The sequence below is a fragment of the Buteo buteo genome, chromosome 2 (assembly GCF_964188355.1).
Source record: "Buteo buteo chromosome 2, bButBut1.hap1.1, whole genome shotgun sequence".
Taxonomy (NCBI): Eukaryota; Metazoa; Chordata; class Aves; order Accipitriformes; family Accipitridae; genus Buteo; species Buteo buteo.
Window position 1 is genome coordinate 55,026,836 of NC_134172.1, and position 23,597 is coordinate 55,050,432.

The window sequence follows — 23,597 nt, forward strand, 5'->3', positions numbered from 1 at the left end:
CTTTAAATACTCTAGAGCAGGTGGTGTTCAGGTCTGGGAGACTTAATAGAGCTGGTTAGAGAACTCTGGTATTGGCAAAACTGGAATTACAGATAAATAGGTCTTATAATCCCATACTTAGTGGAGCTAGTCTTGTTATAAGCCTTTTATTTTATTTTTACTTATACATTAGTCAGTGTCAAGAAAACAGCTTAAAAAGGGAGGTATGAAGATTGAGTATCTGGCAGTTTGTTCTGAAGATAACTTTAAAACACAAAATTATCACCTCTGAAGTGTGCTACTATACAGTAAGATCTGTGTAGTTTGGACAGAGTGCACTGTGGTGATGCTTATCCATGGCAATAATAATAATACAACATAGTTCTTAAAACGGGCAAAATGGAGAACTTGAGGAATAATGCTGTTGAATATCTTACCCCTCATTAAACTTTGTTTCCAAAAACTGGATTTAGAGAATTTAACTTGCCACACGTCAATGAGGTATTAACTCTGAAAATTTGCCTCAAAGATTGAGTCATTGAAATATGTAAATACTGCTTTTCTCTTTTTCCAGAGGCAGTACCACCAGTTCTCTTTTGTAGGTAGTAATGATTGTGCTGGTTTTTCACCTGATGGAAGGAATTCTCAAGTTCGTTTCAGTCTGGCTATCCATTCTTGATGTTCATGACTACATAACTGCTACAGTCTTTGCTCTGAAAGAAAATAGCCTGAAGTTGTAGAGGGTAGAAATTAGCAATGAGCTAATGTTACAGGTCATCCATCTCAAAATGAGAAATCTTCCTTTGCCAAATCAAGTAGAGCTAGCTGAATGCAAAAAGATAACTGGGGCTGTAGTTTGACTTTTAGCGGGGTACTGACTGGGGTTGGATTACTCTAGTGTTGCTTCAGGCAAGCTATGAATATGAATTCTTGCAGACTAGCTTCTTAAGTGTGTGAAGTTTGGGGGATTCCACCATGTTAATGGTGTGAACCTGAGAGTAGTCCCAGTCTGTAATGAAGAGCAAGGAAGCCTGTTTTGACACATTTGAAAATAAAACTAATGCTGTAGCACTAAACTGAGTGACAACTTCACTCTCGCAACTTAATCAGGATATGTCCACCTAAGTGCCTTGTGTATGTAGTAACAGCAAAGTGAAGTAAAAGGGAGGTTAGTTTTCCAAGTACTCCACATGCATCTGTTTCAGTTGTGGAAGATAGTGTTTAGTGTTAAGAAGCATTCCTTAGAACTTAGCAGCTCCTAAAGCAACAATCTGGGCAAGTTTCACTAAATTCCTGTACATGTTTAGGGAATAGGTATTCATGTGTGAAGTAAGCATGTTAGGATGTTAGTGGTGGGATGGCTTAAGCTTTTACAGCATAGAAAGTGTACTTAGTCAGCTATTTAATCACAACGCTTAGCTAATAAGTAAGTTTCTCAACTTCAAATTCTGTTTCGGACTGGGGAGTAAGCTGTTCTGTCTATCCAGATATCTCCTACCTGCTTGTTTAAAAATTGCAATAGGAATCTGGCTTAGCTGGAGTTACATATGCAGGGTACTCAAATCATTTTGATATTACACAATTTTCAGGAGTTAAGTGTTCTGGAGATGACATAAAATACGCTTGAATCTGAATGTGCGAAGATGCAGCAAAAGTAGTGTGATTGCAGTAATATGGCAAATAATGGGGCATAAATTATTGTAACTGTGTACTGTTAAAGAGTAACTAGTGTAACAAAATCAGCGGGGAAACTAATAATTCATGTTCAACTCCATATGCAACTTAGTCCATGGATTGTTTGATAAACATAAGTATTCCTAATATTTTTTTATGTGGAATTGACAAAGCACTGACTTCAGTGTTTAAAAACAAAGACTTTTTCTCTTGAAGTGTATTGATGATTAGTGAACTTTGGTTTTAAATGAAAATCATGAGTACTAACAGGATGTCTCTTTTGTTTTCAGGTCTTGGCACAGAATGAATATAATTAGAGAAAACAGAGATCTTGCTTGTTTCTACACAACAAAACATTCATGGAGGGGAAAGTAAGTTTAAGTTTGATTTTTATTTTTTTTTAATGTTTTGTGTGACATTTCTCCTCTCCATTATTGGATTTAACTGCATAGTTCCTGTATTGATGGATGAAAATTGAACTAAAGGTTCCTGCTGCTCAGTCTCTGAATTGAATGTATTTTCACTGGAATTAATTTGGATTTTAAACATTGTGTTTTAGCCTTCCTCTGCACATGTTCCCACACTTCAGTGTAGCTCTGAAATGGACCACCTGACTTAGCTTCTAAGTCTCCTGAACTTACTGTATAAAGCACTAATTTTAAAGTGGAAATGCTTCTTGGAACAGGTTCTTGGCGGAGTAGTGTCTTATGTACTTTAATAGATGAGGGTCACTAGTCCACACATATACTTAACATGTTGTGTAATAGATTATCTGTTAAACTACTAACTGAGATTATTTCTAAGACTTAGATATAAGACTTCTGTTACTAGAAATAAACTTCATCCCTCATGGGGGTCTTGGATCTAAAAATTAATTTTCAGTGATGCTTCTGTCTGCAAAAGCTAGGGAACTTCAAACACAATATAACAGATAACAGTTATGATAATTTAATGGATAGTTTTATTGGAAATCAGCTGTTATGCATACTCTTTAAAGCTTCATAGGACCTTCTTTGGTATCCTTACCCATCGTTCCTTCTCACGTGCATAGTAGTGCTGTGCAACTGGGTTTTTTCCTTGCTACCTAAACATCAACAGAACAAAGAGGGTATGTTGTCTGTACCTCAGCAGCATGAGTACTGCTTTATTCTAATGATTATACTAAGAGGTGATGTCTGAATCTGGTGTTTGACCAGTAAGTTGAAACTAACTTTTTTTGGCTGTCTGCTGATAGATACTTCATGAATTCTGCCTATCAAAGATTGGGAATGCTGGGAAGGAAAGGAGGATGGGATTGCAAGGAGTGGCAGCCACAGATCTTTCCCAATTGTGCTTTGAAGAACCATGAGATTGCTTCAGTGTCTAATCAAAGGCCTTCCTGCCTTTTTGTCAGCAAATTTAAAGCCCTGGGTAGTTCAGAGTCCAGACTAGGCTGAGCAGCTGTCTGAGGGCAAAATCTTTCCTCTAACCAAGACAGATTCTTGATTGACTTGAAATAAATGGTTTAATATTTAGTTCTACCTCATTAGAATTTTATCCAATACTTGTGTAAACTGAGTCTTACCTGAGTTAAGATCCATGCATTTGGATTTGTGTGGGCGTGGGTGAATAAACTGTTTTCTTTAGTGATAATAAGATACTATGTTGGGGTAGAACATTAGAGCAGTTTGTCCCTTTTTATCTTTCTGTTCCCCAACAGAAAATAGCTGGTGTCTTCCTCTGAAGTTCCTGTGGCATATGTGCAAATTTAGTGTGCATGTGATCTGAACCACTTGATGAAAATTAAATACATAGAACTCGAATTGCTTCTCTTGCCCAATGCCTTTCATTAAAGAGCCTGTTCCTACCTGATGCAGTCTGCTGAAGTTAGAGCAGTATTATCTCAAACTTTGACGGTAGCATTCTGATAAACTATGAAGTCTTCTAGAACTTCAAACTAAGCCTAAAGTCTAAAACAGAGGCTTAGTTTAATATCTCAGTCACACTTTACTTTTCACATAGTGAAGGGGAAAGTGAGTAGTTGGCCTCTTGTTGTGTTGCAGCAGAAGCTTATATGGCTTTTAGTAAGCTTATATTTGAATACTTAAGTCCACTCAGTTCATGGTTACATGTTCTCAATGTAATCTATGGATAACATTTAAAAAAAACAACCCAGAAACAGTAACTTAATGTCTAGTGCTAAATGAGCCTGAATCACTTTGACTCTTGATATGATTTGTCACTTTGCTGAATATGGGCTGTGTGCATGGCTGTTAAAGTATTTTTCTAGTAGTACAGATGATGATGCTCCAGTATCTCAGTAGTTCTGTAAAATTCATGAACACTTGAGTGTGGTGGTATAGAATTTTTCTACCAGGTTCATCCTGATTAAAAAAAAAATTATAACTTCTTACTTCTACAGTGCTTCAAAGAAACTAGGGAGTAGGCAATAGCCTTTTAACTGGGAAGAGGACACTTGCTTCAAATTCTTCTCAAAACAGCCTGGCATTAGACTGTACTGCAGAGTAGTTTGAGAGATAATTAATGCTAAAGTCTTTAAGGCCTCGAGGTATAAATACCTTTCTACATATTTAAAGGTGAAGTTCTGGACAAGAGTATGTTTAGGCCATGTGTAAGAACTGACTTCTGAGTCTCCTCTGTTTGTGCAACAAGACTTGAGTCTTCTGAATTTGCCTGGAGAGAGGAGATGAAGGAAATGGTAACTTGGAAAATCTGCTGTTCTGTTTTGTGTTCCTTGTCACATCACATATTAAGAATGCTGGATAATAAATATGCTTCCTAGGTCTTGTAATGCTGGCTTCAGTGTGAGGGGAGAAAAGGAAGGGGCTATAATGTTTGGAAGCTGGTCTTCAATTATGTGTGATCGTTGCAGATCCTTATTTTGATGCAAAGCAGCATGAAGCTGCTTAGTATGTTAAGTGAGTCAACAAAACCTTAAACAAGTAATAAATTTCTTTAGAACAGCATAAACAAGCATATAAAGGCAGAATACCTACCTAAATTGTGCAACAAGAGGAGAGGGAACAGTTGGTTTGTTCAAAGGATTTTCTTATGGTCTAAGAACTGGAGCATTCTTTGACAGACTGAATATAGTGGAATTATTAGCAACTAGAGTAACTTCAGATGTTCCCCCTCATTACTATGACTTCTCTTGACCTGCAATTTTCCTTAAATAAGGAAAATTCAAATATGTGGAAAAACAAATAGGTTTTTTAAATAGATTAAAGATCTTTAAGGTGGCAGGTCACTATTACAGATTTTTATAAGATTTGAAGAAAATAAGCACTTGCTTTAATTCCTAGATAAACTCCTCTGGGCCAGTAATGGCTTGAACTTGCACAAGTTTGAATAATGGAAAATGGTAGGGATTGAAGTTTGTTAGATTGGCTGACTGTGTCAGACAGATACTATTGACCTTGCTATTATGAAAGAAGGGAGGATAGGTCAAATAACATGAGGGAGCAACTCTGAATGTATCTGAAGCCTGTGCAGAGTTTGACCTTGTACAGAAATGATGGCTTGTGCTGCAGACCTGGCAAGTGAGAGAGAAGAAGGGATTGCAACACAAGAATGCAGAGAAAGAGGGGAGAAACGATCTGCTTGATGCAGTGTCTAGCGTGGCGTGGATCCAGAGTAGTTAGCCATCTGGCTGATCCTGTCCTGCTGTTTCCCTAGCAAACCCACAGTTTACTCAGAACTGAAACTTCAATTGCTACGCTGAATCCATTTTAGTATGTACAACTAGCCAAAGTATTTTTATTTGGTTCAAGTTCAAGAAAGGCATGCGTGTTCAGATCCCATTTCTTTGGTCAGAGAATAATTAGTAGAACTCGCTCTGGTTCAGGTTTGGCTTGACTTTCTGGGCAGGACTGCTTCCAGACAGAAGTACCTTAGAACAAGAAGTTTGTACCAGTAGCAGTAATCTACTGTTTCAAACTCTGGTTAGTTATGTTGCTGTTGTGGTTTAACCCCAGCCGGTATCTGAGTACCATGCAGCTGCTCACTTGCTCCCCTCTACCCAGTGGGATGGGGGAGAGAATTGGGGGGCTGGGGGGGAAGGTAAAAATCATGGGTTGAGATAAGAACAGTTTAATAGAACAGAAAGCAAGAAACTAATAATGGTAATAACAATAAAATGACAATAACAGGATTGGAATATACAAAACAAGTGATGCACATTGCCTTTGCTCACCACTTGTTGACTGATGCCCAGTTAGTTTCCAAGCAGTGATCTGCACCCCCCCCCAGGCCAAGTCCCCCCAGTTTATATACTGGACATGACATCACATGGTATGGAATACCCCTTTGGCCAGTTTGGGCCAGCTGTCCTGTCTGTGTCCCCTCCCAACTTCTTGTGCCCCTCCAACCTTCTTGCTGGCTGGGCATGAGAAGCTGAAAAATCCTTGACTTAGTCTAAACACTACTTAACAACAACTGAGAACATAAGTGTGTTATCAACATTCTTCTCATACTAAACCCAAAATGTAGCGCTGTACCAGCTACTGGGAAGAAAATTAACTATCCCAGCTGAAACCAGGACAGTTGCAAAACTTTCTGATTCAGAAACATGTAAATAGTCTCTATATAAAGAGTTGGTTCAGAGTATGCTGTGAAGGTTGTCTAGGAAATGAAACCATGGTGAGGCTTCCATTTTGCACTTGATGCATCTAAATTTTTTTAGCTTTAGCTCACTGCTGCTTGTTTTTGATATGCCTGAAATGCAAGCTACCTTACTACAGCTGTTCTTTAAGCACTGTGGCAGTTAACATATCTGTGATATTGATATACAATGACTAGCTGCATATTGAACTACAACTTTAGTGATCTGAGTCTTTCTGAGCTTAGTAAGTCTTAGTTTTAGTTTTCCTCATGGTGAAGAAAATTAGGCTTGGCCGTAGTAACACTTTAACTTGTTACAGTGTCATGACCAGGTGTGTAAATTGGGTTATTTCATGTTACAACTGTTGTCTGAGAGAGCTTCAGACAGATGCTTTAGAGTATTGCAGGAATATCTTTTTTCCTATTTGTGTTTTTCAGTTCTTTTAGAATTTTTTTCTTGTCTGGTAGTACCTTCCAGTGCAAGTTCCAAGAGTCCTTGGTCCTGACTTAGCCAGTAACTTAGGAAAAGATATGCATAAGGAAATATATTTAGTAGTACTTAACTTGTATGTCCCCTTTATGGATACGTAGAACAGAGGAGCTTAACATATTGTAAGGGTAAACTGCAAACTAACAGAAAATTCCATATTTATTTCCTAACAATGTCTTGTATATAGCTTCTTAATATAATTTTTGCAGTTCAAAAGGGTTTTTCTGTGACTTCTGGAGAAACTAACACTTGTGTATTCTAGGTATAAGCGAGTCTTTTCAGTTGGAACCCATGCCATCACCACATACAATCCCAATACGCTAGAAGTTACAAATCAGGTAACTATCATTTTTGAAGTTGATTTCTGACTTGGGTTCACCATCCACATTGATGCCATCTGGAGTGGCATTCAGTCTTCAGAAACTATCTAGTCTGACAAGATCTCAGCAAAACCAGAAGGATATGGCAGCTGCTACAAAAGCACACATAATGGAAGACTGGTGTTGCCTTCACTAACTCTACAAATATCCAGTGGTTTCTGTACTTTTAGGCAATTTGTCTCTATCGGCCAATAAGTAGTAGTTTGCTTTTGGGTGTGCTGTTCTGAATGAACTGGGATGTTTGATCACTGTAAGGCTGTGTGCCTGAAGGGAGTCAGGACATTTACTTTGCAGAGTATCAAATAGGAAGCTCAAGCTAAAGCTTTCATGGAGCATGCTAGTTATTGTCTTGTTACAGCAACTCACTTATAGGTGCTAAGGTTTTTTGAGTGGAGGAGATGTAGCTTTAAAGTTACTAACAGTATAACCTAATTACTTTCAATTGTCTAGTGGCCTTATGGAGATATCTGTAGTATTTCTCCTGTTGGAAAAGGACAAGGAACAGAATTTAGTCTCACTTTTCGCAAAGGCAGTGGAAAAAAGTCTGAAACTCTTAAGTTTTCCACAGAGCACAGAACTGAACTCCTTACAGAGGCACTGGTAAGATTTATTTTTTTTTCTTCAAGCAAGCAGTAAGTACTTGTTTATCCTTACCATTTGTTGTTGTCTTTTGAGCTGTTATGTTAATGAACTTGGTCTAGTGTCAGTTGTAGCAACTAGTGCATGATTCTTAAATAGCAAGTAAAGCTACAAATACTGAATATATTAAACTGCAGTGTAATGGTGAGCCTTAAAGGAGGCTTAGTTTGAGTCCCTTAAATCACGGTCATCTTAAATGTAGACTTTCTGGATAGATTGGCTATCATTTACATTCATTTATGGTTAACTTTTTTGAAAACAGAGATTCAGGACAGACTTCTCAGAAGGAAAAATCACAGGACGGGTAAGTGTCTGGCTTGTCTGGATCATATGCAGTTTAATGAAATGGTCTAAAGACTTAAACTTCTACTTTGTGTTATGCTTGTGCTGTATGCACTACCTAAAATAGCTTTTGTAAATTTGGATCTGAAGACTTGCTTTGAGAGGAGAAAATTAAGACACTGTTCAAAAGCAATGGGAACCTTTTCAACAGTAGAAGGCTTGAGTTCTCTTCACTTGGCCTGAGCCTTATGGAGGTACACTTAAAGACTTTGAATGTTACTGCTGAAGTGAAGAGCTTTGCCATGTGGAGTTCTTATCTGGAGAGAAGGAAGGAGAAAAACAAAGCTTTGATTCATTATTCAAATGTTTACTACTTCCAGCACTTTCTAACTCTAAATAGTTTTCTGCATAACATCCTGAACGCTTGATGTGGGAACATTGTTTCCTAGGAGGATTTCTGTAGGTCAGATTAAAGACAAGATTGCCATTTAATGAACTTGCTAGTATAGTAATAAGCAAGGCAGTATACAGACCTGAACTTTATATTTGATTTTATGTCTTCTGGTCACAGAAGATAGCACTTAAAAGTAACTTAAAGCATTGCATAGAATAAATTTTCAGTGATGAGTGTAGTAACACTGCTGGAATATGGGGCCCCCCATTGTTTTACTGTAGTTTAGAACAGACCTCTAACTTCTGCTGGTTTCAATAAGCCTGTATTTGTAATAGAATATGACTCCAGAAGATGAAAAATTTGCACTATAGTGTTAAGTTTACCTTAATTTAGTCTTGATTAGCTGAATAACATCATCTGGTGCAATAGCTGTTTCCTTGTCTAACCACAGTGTACATAGTTTGAGTAGACCACCTTCTGCAGCAAGAGAAAATCCCTTTTGGAGTGGCTGTTTTGGGATTGTTGTTCTCTTCAAAATGTGTTGTTTAAGCTGCAACTTCCTTGTGAGTTGACAGCTACTTTCCTTTGATTAATAGTGTTCTTAAATAAGAGCATTAGGGGAAATGATATAATTTTCTTGAACTTTACACTCATGCTGTTTACTAGATTTGGAAGAGTATTGCTGTGTAGTAAAGGAGTGTGTGTGTAGATGTCTAATAGTAGCTCTCTCTGCAGAGGTATAACTGCTATAAACATCACTGGAGTGATACAAGGAAACCTGTGATTCTGGAAGTGACTCCTGGAGGTATTGACCAAATTGATCCTGCAACAAATAAAGTCCTGTGCGCCTATGACTACAGAAACATTGAAGGCTTTGTTGATATTGCTGGCTATCAGGGAGGCTTCTGTATCCTCTATGGAGGATTTAGTAGATTGGTGAGTACTAAAACAAAACATCTTGGTATGGTGCTTAGGATGTTTATAGCTGCATATTTAACAACGAAGCTTCAACATAATTTGACCATACAAGTATGTGCGTCTTTGGGACCCAGCTGTAGAGCCTCAAGGCTTGTGGACAGATTTTAAAACCTCTTTTCTACAGGAAGTTAGTTAAAACATTTGAGAACAATGTTTGGGGTTTTTTTTTGCTTATTGTATGTTTAAAAACTAAAGAGCATAAATTATCCTGTTATTTATATTTGGATGATGAACATGAATGCAGTATGGACATGGAGTTTCCTGACACTTCTCAAAGTTATGGAAGTGACAGAAGTATTACTAATCTACCTAACTGATGGAGGGATTCTATTCAGAAATAGATCTGTCAGTGGTGATGCTTTTTTAGGCCTGTGATCTGATATTCAGCAGCTTTGCTTGGGAAATACTGCAGTGTAATGTTGGTGTCACAGTCCTAAAAGGTTTTCTGTCTCCTATACTGCAAGCAGCTGAAATTAATCTATAGGAATTAATTCATGGTTATTAATGTAAATATAGCTACCTCAGTCACTACTAAGAAAGTAGGAGTCTGTTTTCTAGATCAGGGTTTTCATGTCTTTTGTACTGCAGCATGCTCTTCTCTGGCATAAAACTAGCAATATATAATTGATTCTCTAGAGCTGCCCTAACCTTGCCTAGCAAGGCTGGGTAGCAGCCCTTTCAGATAACAGCTGGGGCTACCACTGTGGTTTTCTGGCTCTTCACTCCTGCCAGGCTGTCAGGATCTGTTGCCAAGGATGGACAGGCAGGTCATGCAGACCTTTATTTAATGGCATGCTAATATGTAGCAGAGTATCCTTTAGGAATAGCTGCTATAGATTTTTTTTTTTTGAAAGGCAAATGTGAACTTAATAGTGGATCTCTTGTGTAATAAATACTGCTTCTCTTTATACCTTGCACTCAGCAAAGGCAAGCCCAGCTGCTGGGAAGATTCTCTACTGTTAGTGGAGGATTATTTATGGAACTGATTTCTTGAGCTACTCCATATTTTTCACCTGTTCTTTTTCTTGTCAAAACTTGCAGCACCTGTTTGCATCTGAGCAGAGGGAGGAAATTATCAAAAGTGCAATAGAACATGCTGGCAACTTCATAGGTATCTCCCTGCGGATAAGGAAAGAGTCCCTAGAATTTGAGCAATACTTGAATCTGCGCTTTGGAAAGTACAGCAATGATGAATCTGTAACATCTTTAGCAGAGTTTGTTGTCCAAAAAATAACACCTAGACACTTGGTAAGGGTATCAAACTGAACTTACTTGGTTCCTCTTAAGTGCTAAGAATTCTTTCCTAACATGCCTTTATTTTTTCAAGGAACCTGTGAAAAGAGTACTAGCTCTTACAGAAGCTTGCTTAGTTGAGCGGGATCCAGCTACGTATAACATAGCAACTTTGAAACCTTTAGGCGAGGTAAGAGGAAACCTTTCTCAGTACCTCTTCTTCAAATAGGCACTCTACAAGATTATAATAGTAGGAATTTGATAGCCTACATAAGATGGCCTTAATTTGTAGAGTAGATAAATAACACTGCTTCATGAATGTGACCCTTATCTCTTGTTTTTAGGTATTTGCAATAGTCTGTGACTGTGAAAACCCCCAGCTTTTTATCATTGAATTTATCAAAGGACAAATTCGGAAATACTCTTCAACAGAAAGGTAACTGGAACTCCTGTGAGTTATAAATTCAAATGAAAGTTGCCATTGTAGTGCTTCTAGTTTCTCAGCTTCCATAACCTCTGACCCTTGGAAGTGTTAACTCAAAGCCTTGTTATTCTAGTGGTCTGCCACTTACAAATCAAGATTTGTTACAGGATCTTCAAGGAAATCTGTCCAGAAGTTTTCTGATGAACATGTAAGGGTATTGGACAGTTAGACACAGCCTGTTTCTTCCAAGCAATGTTGTTCTCTGTATGTTGTACTTGATTAAGCAGCATATCTGAGACAAGGAAAGAAAGCATACTTTAAGTGATATGGAAAGGAAGGCTGTAAACTCCTTGAGCTGTCTGCTTGAGATGGTCTTAGTTGATTCTATTTAAAACAACCAACAGAACAGTCCCTGAGTGTGCTTGCAGTTGTAATGCAGTCTAATCCTGCTAAGTGAGGTTTTGCAAAAAGCACAGGGATGAATTGGCTCACAACATGTGTACCTCATTAACAGATAATCTAGAGTTGATCCCTTTAGTGAAAGGCTGCAGCTGGCTATACTGGGTGAAAGACAGCTCTGTTCCTACAGTTCATAAAGGAACACTTGAAAGTTGGTGACTTCTTCCAGAGGTGTAGCTGATAGCACCAGTGTTAGTAAGAGATTCCAATGATTGCTGCCTTTCATTCTGTGCTTGATTCTTTTTTTTTTGCCTATTTTTCTTAACTTGGTTCTTTGGCATCACTTTTCTGATCTAAATTTTATTTGTCTTTCTCCCAACCCAGAGATTCTCTCCTGGCTAGCTTGTTGGATGGAGTGAGAGCTTCTGGTAACAGAGATGTCTGTGTGAAAATGACCTCTACACACAAAGGCCAGCGTTGGGGATTACTCAGTATGCCTGTAGATGAAGAAGTAGAGAGCCTTCATCTGAGGTTTTTGGCGGCTCCTCCAAGTAAGCTAATGCTTATTACATGGTTTTATAGTGTTTTTTAAAGCATACAGATACTTAGTCAGGTACTGTGCACTTAACTTTTGTTATGTTTTCTTCCAGATGGCAACTTTGCAGATGCTGTGTTCAGGTTCAATGCTAACATTTCCTATAGTGGGGTACTACATGCAGTTACACAAGATGTAAGAATAAGTCCTCTGCCCATCCTCTTAAGATGTTGTTAATGCATAAAGATAATAATTGTTATTTCTTAACCAGGGTCTGTTCTCAGAAAACAAGGAGAAACTCATTAATAATGCCATAACAGCATTGCTCTCTCAGGAGGGAGATATTGCAGCATCTAATGCAGAGCTTGAAAGCCAATTCCAAGCAGTAAGACGACTAGTGGCTTCAAAAGCAGGATTTCTTGCCTTTACTCAGCTTCCAAAGTAAGTGAGAAGTCTCTTCAAGTTTGGAAGTAGTAGGTGAAAACAGTTCTTGAGCTTTCAATGGTGTCTTATCTTTAAAACTGAGAATTGGAGTTAAGCCTCACTTCTGAAAGACTGGAAGACTCTGTACATGATTACTTCCAGTAGTATGAGGCTGTCATCAGGCTCTAACATAAACTGAGCATCCCAAATGATCATTAGTATGTAAAGCTAATTCTTCCTTTGCTAAATGCTCTCTGCCTTGAGTCAAATATGGTTTAGTGATTTTCCCAGTGGAAAAACTTCTAAAATGCACCTTCATCTGTCCTTGAAGTAGGCAATTCTTCATTCTTAAAGTATGTTGATGCCATTGCTATCTTCAGTTCAACACGAGATAAAATGTGATGTTAGGAAGTTGATTTGTACTCCTACAGTACATACAGGCTGCTTGGAGTCTGTGTCTTAATTGGATAACATAAGGAAGCAGAAAAACTGCCTGATGTTCTTAAAATGAAAAATTCTTTGGATTATTTCTGACTCTGGACTATGGGGCAACTGAATGATGTGAAGAGTAACATACATACTTAGTCTGAGACCTTTATAAAGTTCTATTTCTCTGTGAATATTGTCCTGAACTATCCCTATCCTGCAACTACAGAAATATGTCTTTGTTTTGGTGAATGTGTTCTTGGCATATTGTTAACAGTGAAGTCAATGTTAATGTTTTCTTACCAATCAATCTTAAATTGATGCAAACATCAAGGTACTGGCTTGCCAAATGCAATGGGAGCAGGCCACTTTTGGTCCCCAGTTGGACTCATCTTAAAACTAAGACTTCTGTTTCCTCTCTAATCTTGGTGGTTTCTGCTTTCCTTTCAAAAGATTTCGAGAACGATTAGGAGTAAAGGTTGTGAAAGCCCTCAAAAGAAACAACGATGGAGTAACCCATGCCTCTATTGACATGCTTTGTGCTCTTATGTGTGTAAGTACTAAATTGCAGATTCTTTCACTTAATGTGTGAACTTCAGTCTACTGAAAGGTGTAGAAATAGGGACTGCCCTTCAACTTGCAGTGTGCTCAAACATGAAATAACTTGTACAGTGATTTCCTGCTGAACTTTAAGTAGGATGTGCTTTTTATGGGTTCAGAGTGTGGCTTTTGAATTACAGCTGTTAAGAACTGAGAGTTGAAATGTGACTGCATAGTGAATACTTTTTTTTATAGCCAATGCATGATGACTACGACTTGAGGCAGGAGCAGTTGAACAAAGCTTCCCTTCTTTCTTCAAAGAAGTTTCTAGAGAATCTACTAGAGAAATTCAATTCCCATGTGGTAAGTCAAATTTTGAAGACAGATAGCTTCAAGTGCCTTTCCTAATTGCTATGAAAACACTTCTGTTGTACTTGGATATATCTTTGAATATATTTGTACCTGCAATTGAAGTGCAGAAAATATAGCTATGTCTGGCACTGAAGCTTGTTCTAAATAGGCTTGGATCTTGACAGGTTAGAACATAGCTGTCTATACTGAAGAATCATGGAACAAATGTTTGCATGTTTAATACAGAAACTGGGTGTTCCTTTTAACTGAAAGGATATTGTACACTGGTACTTATGGGATTAAAAATAGAAGAATTTGCAGCACACCAGTATATGAGGTCATGAGTGTCTGATATGGTCTGGGAGCCAATACTTTACTAGATTATTGCCATACTCAGAGTACTGGCATATTTTAAACTTGTAATTTTTATTTGCAGACTGTTTCATGGTATGACAGGGAAGAGCACTTTCAGCATCATGAGTACTGAGTAAAACTTGCATGAATACTCTTGGGCAGGGGAGAAGCACTGTATCTGTATTACATACCTGTCTTCCTAATTTCAGGATCATGGGACAGGTGCCCTAGTAATTAGTTCGCTTCTGGACTTCCTGACATTTGCCCTATGTGCTCCATATAGTGAAACTACTGAGGGGCAGCAGTTTGACATGTTGTTGGAAATGGTGGCATCTAATGGAAGAACACTATTTAAGCTCTTTCAGGTAAGATTTTGTAATTTATTGTTGTTATTGGAAGCTTTAGGTAGTCGGTGAATGTGAACTTTTTCTTGTTCTCCTGAAAGACAAATTTGTCTACTGTTCAGCTGGTTAATGTGCCTAAACCTTTTCTACCTTGGTGAGTTTTTTTAGTGATCTATTGCTTTATCTTCAGATACCAGATTGAGGTGGTTATTCTATAGTGAATGATATGCAAATCATTGCAGAATAGACTGCCTAAGATTTGTTTCTAGAAATACTTCAAAATACCAGTTAAGTATTAAGCTAGATTCAGCAGATGCACAGATCTTCTCTTTGGAGAATCTGCCACTTTTTTTGTTTCTCTCAGCAAACGAGAGTTTTTTAAAAGAGTTACAAAACAAGAGTAACATACTATTGAGTAGTACACCTGTAAGAATTCTATGATTTTTAGCTAAAATGTCAATTATTTCTGTAAAACCAGTATGCTCTTTTGTGTCAGTTTCCCCAGTATCATTCCAGCTTCTCTGGTATATACTGCTGTTCAGTGCTAAGAAGTCCATCTGATACTTACATGAGATTCTTGTTTAAAGGTGTAAGGTAGGAACTCTTCTGGGGCTAGCTTTCACAAAACTGAAATACTAATTTTTGCCCAGAACTGGAGGTAAAACAGCCGTGTAGATGAGTTAAGGAAACTGAATCAGATGATCTAATCTTCAAATTTTGCACTTGGATAATTTTGTCAATGTTCTATTTTAGCATCCTTCCATGGCAATTGTGAAAGGAGCAGGTTTGGTAATGAAGGCCATAATAGAGGTGAGATTTTTATTAGTGTTACCTGGGATAGCATACTAAATATGTAGTCTATTTCGGAAGTGCAATTGCTTGCCAATAGAAGTTTGTTATATTAGCTTCTCTTGGTGGTTGTGGTGGGGATGGTGGGAAGGGGGAAGGTGAGTAACAGGACACCTGCTTAATTGTGAGTGGTTTAATATAGCAGCTTGCTTTATTTCTTACACTTGGGGGTTGGGAGGGCATGTGAGTTGAGACAGTAGGTAGTGCCTTGCATGTTTCATACTGCAGTCAAGATTTGGCTGTTAATGTTGTATGTAGCTCAGTCACATACCTCAGAGCTACCAGGCTTCTGCATGTTTAAAAGAGCCTCTCAAGGAGGAGAGGCCATATTTCCTGGGATACATTTCCAGATGGAGTGGGTCTGGGATTAGCAGGCAGTAGTGTCCCAGAGCAGACTAGTGATGTCAGCCTCTGCTCTTGCTCTTTCTGCTTCAACAAAGGTTGATTTGGCTTTGTTAGTTTCCATACTACATGATGTATGGACCAAGTCCATACTTCTCAAGGGCTGCTCATGATTGTTGCAGGGTGACCTTGTGAACTGACTATCGACACTTCCTGTGTTGAAATTTGGGGCTTAAGTTAGTGCTTCATCATATCACAATGGCTTATGCATCTGAAATGCATCTAGTACTTTCTTGGAAAGGAAGTGAATGAACACTTGAAATAGAGGTTGTATAGACCTGCAAGTTTCCACTGATATACCTGATAACATTAGCTAAAAGTTGCTATGGTGTTCATTACAACTATCATTTGAACTATAGTGGGACATGGGGAAGTAAAAATGCAGCAAAAGCTTTTTCTTCACTATTCATTGTAACTAACGTATTTTGACTGAGTGACAGTTTCATCCATGTGGCTATCTAAACTGGACAGCACCAGTTATTCTTAAATAGTTGCTGCTGACCGAAGTCAAGCATTAAGCAATTACTTGTGGTTGTCATTCTTTGTTTAACCCTAATTTGCAATTGCAGTGTGGAAATGGTACTTGTAAATGTACTACCAGCCTCCTGACCTATGATGGGAGACATGCATCTTTTCCTATCCAGTTACTTGTAAATGTACTACCAGCCTCCTGACCTATGATGGGAGACATGCATCTTTTCCTATCCAGTTACTGTCCTTATGGATATAACTACCAATTAATCTGGTCTGTGGCTTTACTACGACTTTGGTCAATTGCTGTTGAGAACTTGCACTTAAAGCCCATCATACTATAGCTTCTGGCTTTTGGATATTAGTTGACATAATTGATGGTCAAGAAGGCCTTAGAACTGTAGACTAAGATAAAAGCAGCTTAACTAAGATTCTTTAGTAATCATCTTGCCCTGTTTCCAAAGGAAGGAGACAAAGAGATTGCTACCAAAATGCAAGATCTTGCCCTCAGTGAAGGTGCCTTACCTCGTCACTTGCACACTGCAATGTTTACAATAAGCACAGATCAGAGGATGCTTACAAATAGGTATGTCAGTCTCACTTGATATATTATGTTTAAAAAGTCTAATGGCCTGGCTAACACTAGAAGTATTGGGAGGTCAGGGAAGAAAACTTGCAGTTCTTTAGGAGAATGTTTTCTTTGGCAGCTGGTATGTTTAAGTAGAGCAAGCTTCAGCTGAGACTGTAGCCACTTAATGAACCTTTGATTATTTTTTTGCCAAAATGGCACTTGGATTGGTTACTCATTAAAGGCTCAAGTTTTGATTTTCTTTTTGTTCTGAAAACATTCAGGGAAAGAAAAGGCAAGTAGAAGGTCTGCAACTTGTAAAAAGGTTTAATTTTATTATACAGCTGTATAAATCCTGGTGTGCACACCTCAGACATCTTGCATGCAGTTAGGGTCACCCATCCTGTCAGAGAGAAGTCTCCTTATATAGAAATAATTCCATGAATTCAGCAGTCAGAAGAACTTGTGAGCTGTTGAAACTGGGCCTGAGGGCATGCTGAGGAAGATGAGTGATAATTCAATTACTTCCACCCGAATACAATATTATAGAAGCTTTAACTTGCATGGTCCTGAAGCACCTAAAGAGTTGCTAAGCAATGTAGTGACAAGTGGAACTTGTTACCACTGTATGTCATTCAGGAGAGAGCTAGTATGAAACAGTCTGTCCCATTAGTTCTGATGGCAGCTACTAATGACTTGATTGTAAGTGACACTTCAGTTCAGTGCAGTAGAACCCTGGTGACAAATGTTGGCAGAAAGTGAAAGTTGGCATAGAAGATAGGCTCCCAGAAAGGCTTTCCTAGCCAATAACTGGTATTAAGAGCTTCAAGTGGAGCAGTTAACAGTTCTTGATGGTTTCTAGACTCTTAACTGTAATGTAAGATTGACTGGATAAACTTACACTTAGTCATTAGATGTTTAGTTTCTGCTCTATTGCTCAAGTGTTCTTTTGAGGTCTAGATTAAAAAGCATGTGCTGCTACTGTTCCACTAACTTCACTGGAGCTTCTTAAAGGCCACACTTTAAAGCATGCCAAGTATATACTTGAACTGGAACAATATAATGCTTTGTGCTCTTACTCACTCAAGAGCATGAAGCTCTTGCTCATCTTCATTTCACTAGCGTGGTGAGGGTATCAGTTTAGTGGTTTAAAAATCTGTTTAAAATATGAACTTGCAGTTTGTTATTTCGATGGCTTTTTCAGGCAGTTAAGTAGACATTTGGTTGGCCTCTGGACAGCTGAGAACAAAACTGCTATGAACTTGTTGAAACGCATCTTGGTGAGTAAAAATGGGATACGGAGTAGGGAAAGAGTAAAATCTGAGAGCCTGTAGTGTTAGAAAACTTGGGATAGTCTATATAGTAAACATATCCCCTTTCCCCTCCAGGGGGGAAATCTAGCCTGGGGGGGTCAGTCTGGCATCTGCTGTTTGAAGGATATTGATGGCTGGTACAAAACATCTCAGATTCTTGAAGTACTCTGTTACTTTCCTGCCACTTCTAAAATGGTGTGTAATACACAGCTTAAAAATAAGGTGTCTGACTTTTTTTTTCTTTATTAAAAGGACAAAGATGTGGGAGACATAGTAAACATAGTCTCTAATACTTAGTTCCAGTTAAAAATTAAGGCAAGAGTTCTGTCTGTGCTTGCATACCTGTCCAAATTTATTTGCTAATAACGTAGCTAAATTTATATATTAGCTAATACTTCCCATGTTCTTTCACCCTTGCAGCCTCCTGAAAGGTTCTTGCTTAGGTTACTTCAGTGAAACTAGTTCAAAGAATTGTGTTGTAAGGAATTACTAAATCTGGAAAAATAGCAACTTTTAAATTCAAGATAGCAATTCCTTCATTTCTGGCAGAGCTAACTGTCTTGATCTTGGTCACTATCTTCAGGAAGGCTTAGTCAAATGAGACTATCTCATCTCTAATGTCACATGCAACATTCAATCCATATCAGAGGATATGGATAGATTCTGGTGTTAGTGTATTCATCCCCCTCAGTTGCTGTGGGTTCAACTCTTTTCTTCCTGCAATCTTTACCTTCATTAAGTGCTCATTTAAGAAATGGGATATAGGCAAGACCTCTGCTGTACTGAAGCTAATGAAGTGCCTCTATTGAATTGTCCTGTTGAGGATAGTGGCATTTCACTAATAAAGCAAAAAAGCTGCTTAGCTGTACATCTTTGCTTTTAGAGTAGAATATAAATCCTGTTTTGAAATCTGTAATTTAAAGAAATTATCTTGTTACCTAATGTGATGGTTTCTGTTCCAGTAGCCACGTGTGTGCTTACACTGGTTTTAAATATTTTTAGCCACCAGGTTTGCTGGCATACCTTGACAGTGCTGATCCTGTTCCTGAAAAAGATGCTGATAGGATGCATGTTAGAGATAACTTAAAAATTGCAACTGTAAGTAAATGTAGCTGTCTTACCTCCTCCATTATATAGATGTACAGTCTTAGTGACTCTTCTAATACAGACCCTTGACTGTAGCATTGACCTGCATCAAACATGTTGACAGACCTGCAACTGCAAATAACTAATAGGATTTATTCTGCAGGATCAGTATGGCAAGTTTAATAAAGTGCCAGAGTGGCAGAGACTGGCTGGAAAAGCTGCGAAGGAAGTTGAAAAATTTGCCAAAGAGAAGGTGGATCTAGTCTTGATGCACTGGAGAGATAGAATGGGCATAGCTCAAAAAGAGGTAAAAGTATTTGAAGCTCTTCATTACAGCAACTTAACTAAGTGTAGAAAGGAACACCTACAACTCCATGAAATCAGAGGGAAGCTTGACAGTAATAGAAGTGTAGGAATGTGAGAAACTTCATAGCTCTCCTTCCTTTAGTAAACTCTCTGCCTCTTACTATTCTTCATCTTGGATTAGAAATGGGTTCCAGGGAGAATTGTAAAGCAGGCAAATGGATTCATTCAGCATACATATTAAGGTTTAGCTTCTTGCTTCAGCCAAACTTAACCACACTGGACTGCAGCTTATGTGTGTGTCTTCCAAGGTAATTATACAGGAGAATAGGAAATGCCTTAATGTGGCAAAACCACATGGCTTTAAACTGCATTTAAACTATGGATATTCTTTAATGCTAGTGGTATTTCAGTTATGGAACCTGCTTGAAGAAGCTTAGTATTACCTTGAATATAGGTATCTTAATGCTTAAATTGCAACATAAGACTATACATAAACCATGGTTAAGACTGAAGTGTGACTGTTCTGATCTCATAAGAGGATAACTCAAGCATTGCTTGAGTTCTTACTGTTGGTCTCCTTTTTCCTTTCATTTTATTGTCATGTTCTGTATGACAGACTTCCTGAATCATGAGATGTTTCCCTTAACTTTCTTTAGTCTCCTGACTAAGCTTGTTTTTATGCGTTCTGAAAGTGAAACAAGCTATTATATATGCAAGGAAGGATGAAAAGGACAATGCAGAGTATTGAAAATGCCTGTCTTTGTGCTTGATTTAACATAACAATAAGCTTTAATTCAGGGAAGCCTTAACTTGGTAAAATCTAGCTGAAGTTTGATGTGGACAGTCGTGTACAATTTTGACAGGTAATATTTCTGGAATAAATGGTGAACTAGGTTCAAAACAAAGTATTAATGGAGAAGTCTGGAAAACAGTGGTGGAAGGGCAAATTGCACTTCAAACATCTTGTCTAGATGCTGAGTTTAAACAATCATGGTTCTATCTGGAGTTCTGAGCTGTTTAATTTTGCAGTAAATGTATGCAAGTGTAGCTTGGAAAGGGTAGTAACAAGTTTGGTATTACCACTTTGAATTACTTCAGTGGCTGTGGCTTGTTAAATGTACCTTTTCTTTTTCTTCCAACTTTCCATCACAATCAGGACAGAAACAATATGGTGAGTCTGTATGTCTCTGCCACTTGTGTGGATTATGTTGCTCAGACTTCTGCTTGCATGTGGTACCTCACGTAAAGTATAACACTGATTTTGTGCTTGATCCAACTAGGGAACCTTTCAGCGGCTAAGTTGGGTTTGTGACTTATTTCTGTGACTTGCTCTAGTCATTTCCTTTCAACAGCAAAGCATTCTTGTTGTGGGTTTTCCCTTCTATCAGCTTTGGAGCTGATGAGTGCTTATGGTGATGGGAATGAAGCCTTTCTCAGGGCTAACTTGCTTCTAAATGAATGACTTGTTAAACAGCTGAAAGGTTCTCTGGCATGATTTAACTTGGTGTAAATAACACTTGTGAAAGTCTGTTGCTACTACTTGCTAGAAAAGGAGACCTTATTAGTGATACTTAACTTAGTGTGGCTTTTGAAGGAATAAAAACCCCCAGCTTATTTTAAAAACGGAAAATGGGGAGTATCTTTTTCTACTAACTTATTAAATTTGGCTCTTTCGCAGAACATTATTCAAAAGCCAGTGATATTAAGAAAACGACGCCAAAGAATAAAAATAGAAGCAAACTGGGATCTCTTCTATTACAGGTAAAATACTAAGATTAATATGATGGTCTCTGATACAAGTTACTACCTGGCTGGATATTTTTGTTAGTATCTTCTGAGTTGCTGTGACTTGATTCCTGTTTCTGCCTGCCTTGAAACAGTGCAAGTGCTTTGTAACAGGAACTTACGAAAAATGAAATTCTAAGGTATGCTTAAGGATTTCGCTTGTGTTTAGGAAAGGGTGAAATTTGGAAAGCTTCTTAAATGTCATCAAACTACATCCTCTTTTCCCTTGAATCGAAAGGAAGAGTGAGCCACAAACTGCAGGTGCAGATCTGCATGATGTCAAAGGCTAAGCAAAGTAGCACTGAAAAGCATTGTGGTGTTTGCATCAACCTGTAAGCTACTCAAGATGTTCTAACTTGAATTGGAATAAAAATGAGCTTAAGGCAGGCAAAAGGAAAACACATGGATATGGGATTTCAAATAGTGCCACAGGTCCTAAATACAGCTTGATTACCTGTGAGTTCTTAAAACTGTCAAAGTTTACAATAGAGGGGCCTCCATCTGAAAAAAGAGATTATCATTTCACTTTGGCTAGGGGTTTTATGTTAAATAGACTAGTAAAGCTTGACTGTACAACAAACTATGAAAGCAAGCTTGGGGAAATTCCATAAACTTGACTGTTTGATTCAGTGCTTAATGTTTCTAAAGGTCAAAAATAGTCCATTCTGCACAAGTGTTGCATGAAAGGAAAATTTGCCTGCTCCTAAACTTCAACTGTTAAAGTGCTGCTCTCAGCCAGTCTCTGGATCCAAAGGCTGTTTTGTAACTGCTGCTGAAGAATGTCTACTGACTGTCTTGTGACACTTGAGACATCAACTTCTATTTTCCTGCATGAACTACTTTTTTTAAAACATACATTTGGTATGTGCACGTTTGCTGCCCTGGGTTATTGTTCACTTGTAGCCCTTACTGGCAGATACAACGAATAGCTTGTGCATCTCCTGGTCATCAACTATATGCAGATAACAAATTGAGCCAAAAAGGATGACAACAGCTATGCTTTCGTTTAGGCTGACGTCCATGACTATGAAAGCACTATACAAGTGAACACCCATAATTACTCCAACAAACTAGAGACCACTACTTGGTGCTTTCTAATTAAGGTCCACTAATGCTAATCTTCCCTAGCTTGCCAGCTGAGTCTTGTCTGCCTTTCAAATGATGTTTTGTGGGATTTAAACTATGTGACTTCTTTCTTAGATTTCTTCAGGATCATGCTAGATCAAACTTGATTTGGAACTTCAAAACACGGGAAGAACTGAGAGATACTCTTGAGTCTGAGATGAGAGCGTTTAATATTGACCGAGAGCTTGGTAGTGCTAATGTTATCTCATGGAACCATCAGGAGTTTGAGGTAAAAGACCCACCGTAGGAGAAACTACATATGTAAAATATGTCTACTTATAATGTCACTTTTCTGTCTATAACTACATGAGTGAATCTTGTGTTGACAGTCCCTACTGCAAGCTAGAATTCTTTTGGGGTTATGGAATAAACTGCTAAGGCTTGAGGCTGTGAACAGGTACAATTGTTCAGTGTCATTTGGCAAAACTGAAACCTCTTCAGCCTGACAAATGACACTGTAGAGATGAAATGTTGATCAGAACCCTTGATGTATTCTTGCATTAAGAGGAAAAGAGAAGAGTTGGTGTTAAATTAAGATAAGTCGTACTTGTTCTTGAATGTGCTCCATCAGACTTGTTTTGGGTAGTTTCACAAGTCACTTCTTCCTGATAGCAAGTTCCTTGTCTTTATTTCCATCATGTTTCAGTGATGCTAAGGCTGTTAAATACTGGGTTGCCAAACCCTGAATAGGTTATGTGGCTAAAACCACACTGCTCTGTAAATTATAGAGGATACTGTTTTCACATTCTAGGAACAGCAATACCTAAAGTTAAAATAGCCTTTCAGGCTTCTGCAGAGCAATTGGTATGGTCCTACTTGGCTTTCTCAAAACAACTTGCAAGATTTTTTCAAGTAATGTGCTAGTAGGCACTTTCTGTACTCTACTCTTATCTCCAGTATTGTTATGGTTCCACACAGTTTTAATTAATGTGTAATGCTAAAGCAAATCAAGGCCACACTTGGATTCAGCTCGAAGATATTCTTAGATATTCCCAATGCCATCCTTGTCACAGTACAGTTTTCTAGTTGAAATTTGAGCCAGAGGACTACTAATGAAATGACTAAACTACTAATTTTGAAGAATTCTCAGTTGACTATTCTGGTAAAGCAAAGAATTGCAAGACATCAAGCTAATGCTTTAGGAGAAAGAACTATTTTATGTATGCAGCTTATCCCTATCACACAGCTACAGATTACTTCTTACCTAGATGCAGTAAATAGCTAAGTTTGGGTTTGGACTGGCATTTC

The 23,597-nt window shown here is 38.1% G+C and overlaps 1 protein-coding gene across 2 annotated transcripts in view; it reads left to right on the forward strand.

The window, feature by feature from the left end:
- The window catches only part of DNAJC13 (DnaJ heat shock protein family (Hsp40) member C13), a 58,574-nt gene that overhangs the window by 5,101 nt on the left and 29,876 nt on the right, over positions 1–23,597 (forward strand). The window contains exons 2-23 of one of the 2 annotated variants that reach the window (XM_075054978.1): positions 1,944–2,024; positions 7,005–7,080; positions 7,573–7,722; positions 8,024–8,065; positions 9,173–9,373; positions 10,457–10,663; positions 10,743–10,838; positions 10,993–11,084; positions 11,856–12,022; positions 12,122–12,201; positions 12,278–12,447; positions 13,309–13,408; positions 13,651–13,758; positions 14,310–14,465; positions 15,198–15,254; positions 16,631–16,752; positions 17,939–18,014; positions 19,050–19,145; positions 19,297–19,440; positions 20,596–20,610; positions 21,118–21,200; positions 22,425–22,578. In XM_075054978.1, coding sequence (XP_074911079.1) covers positions 1,957–2,024; positions 7,005–7,080; positions 7,573–7,722; positions 8,024–8,065; positions 9,173–9,373; positions 10,457–10,663; positions 10,743–10,838; positions 10,993–11,084; positions 11,856–12,022; positions 12,122–12,201; positions 12,278–12,447; positions 13,309–13,408; positions 13,651–13,758; positions 14,310–14,465; positions 15,198–15,254; positions 16,631–16,752; positions 17,939–18,014; positions 19,050–19,145; positions 19,297–19,440; positions 20,596–20,610; positions 21,118–21,200; positions 22,425–22,578 — 2,460 coding nt within the window. In that variant the 5' untranslated portion in view covers positions 1,944–1,956. The remainder of the gene's footprint in view (positions 1–1,943; positions 2,025–7,004; positions 7,081–7,572; positions 7,723–8,023; positions 8,066–9,172; positions 9,374–10,456; positions 10,664–10,742; positions 10,839–10,992; positions 11,085–11,855; positions 12,023–12,121; positions 12,202–12,277; positions 12,448–13,308; positions 13,409–13,650; positions 13,759–14,309; positions 14,466–15,197; positions 15,255–16,630; positions 16,753–17,938; positions 18,015–19,049; positions 19,146–19,296; positions 19,441–20,595; positions 20,611–21,117; positions 21,201–22,424; positions 22,579–23,597) is intronic. The other variant, XM_075054988.1, reaches the window with a different exon arrangement.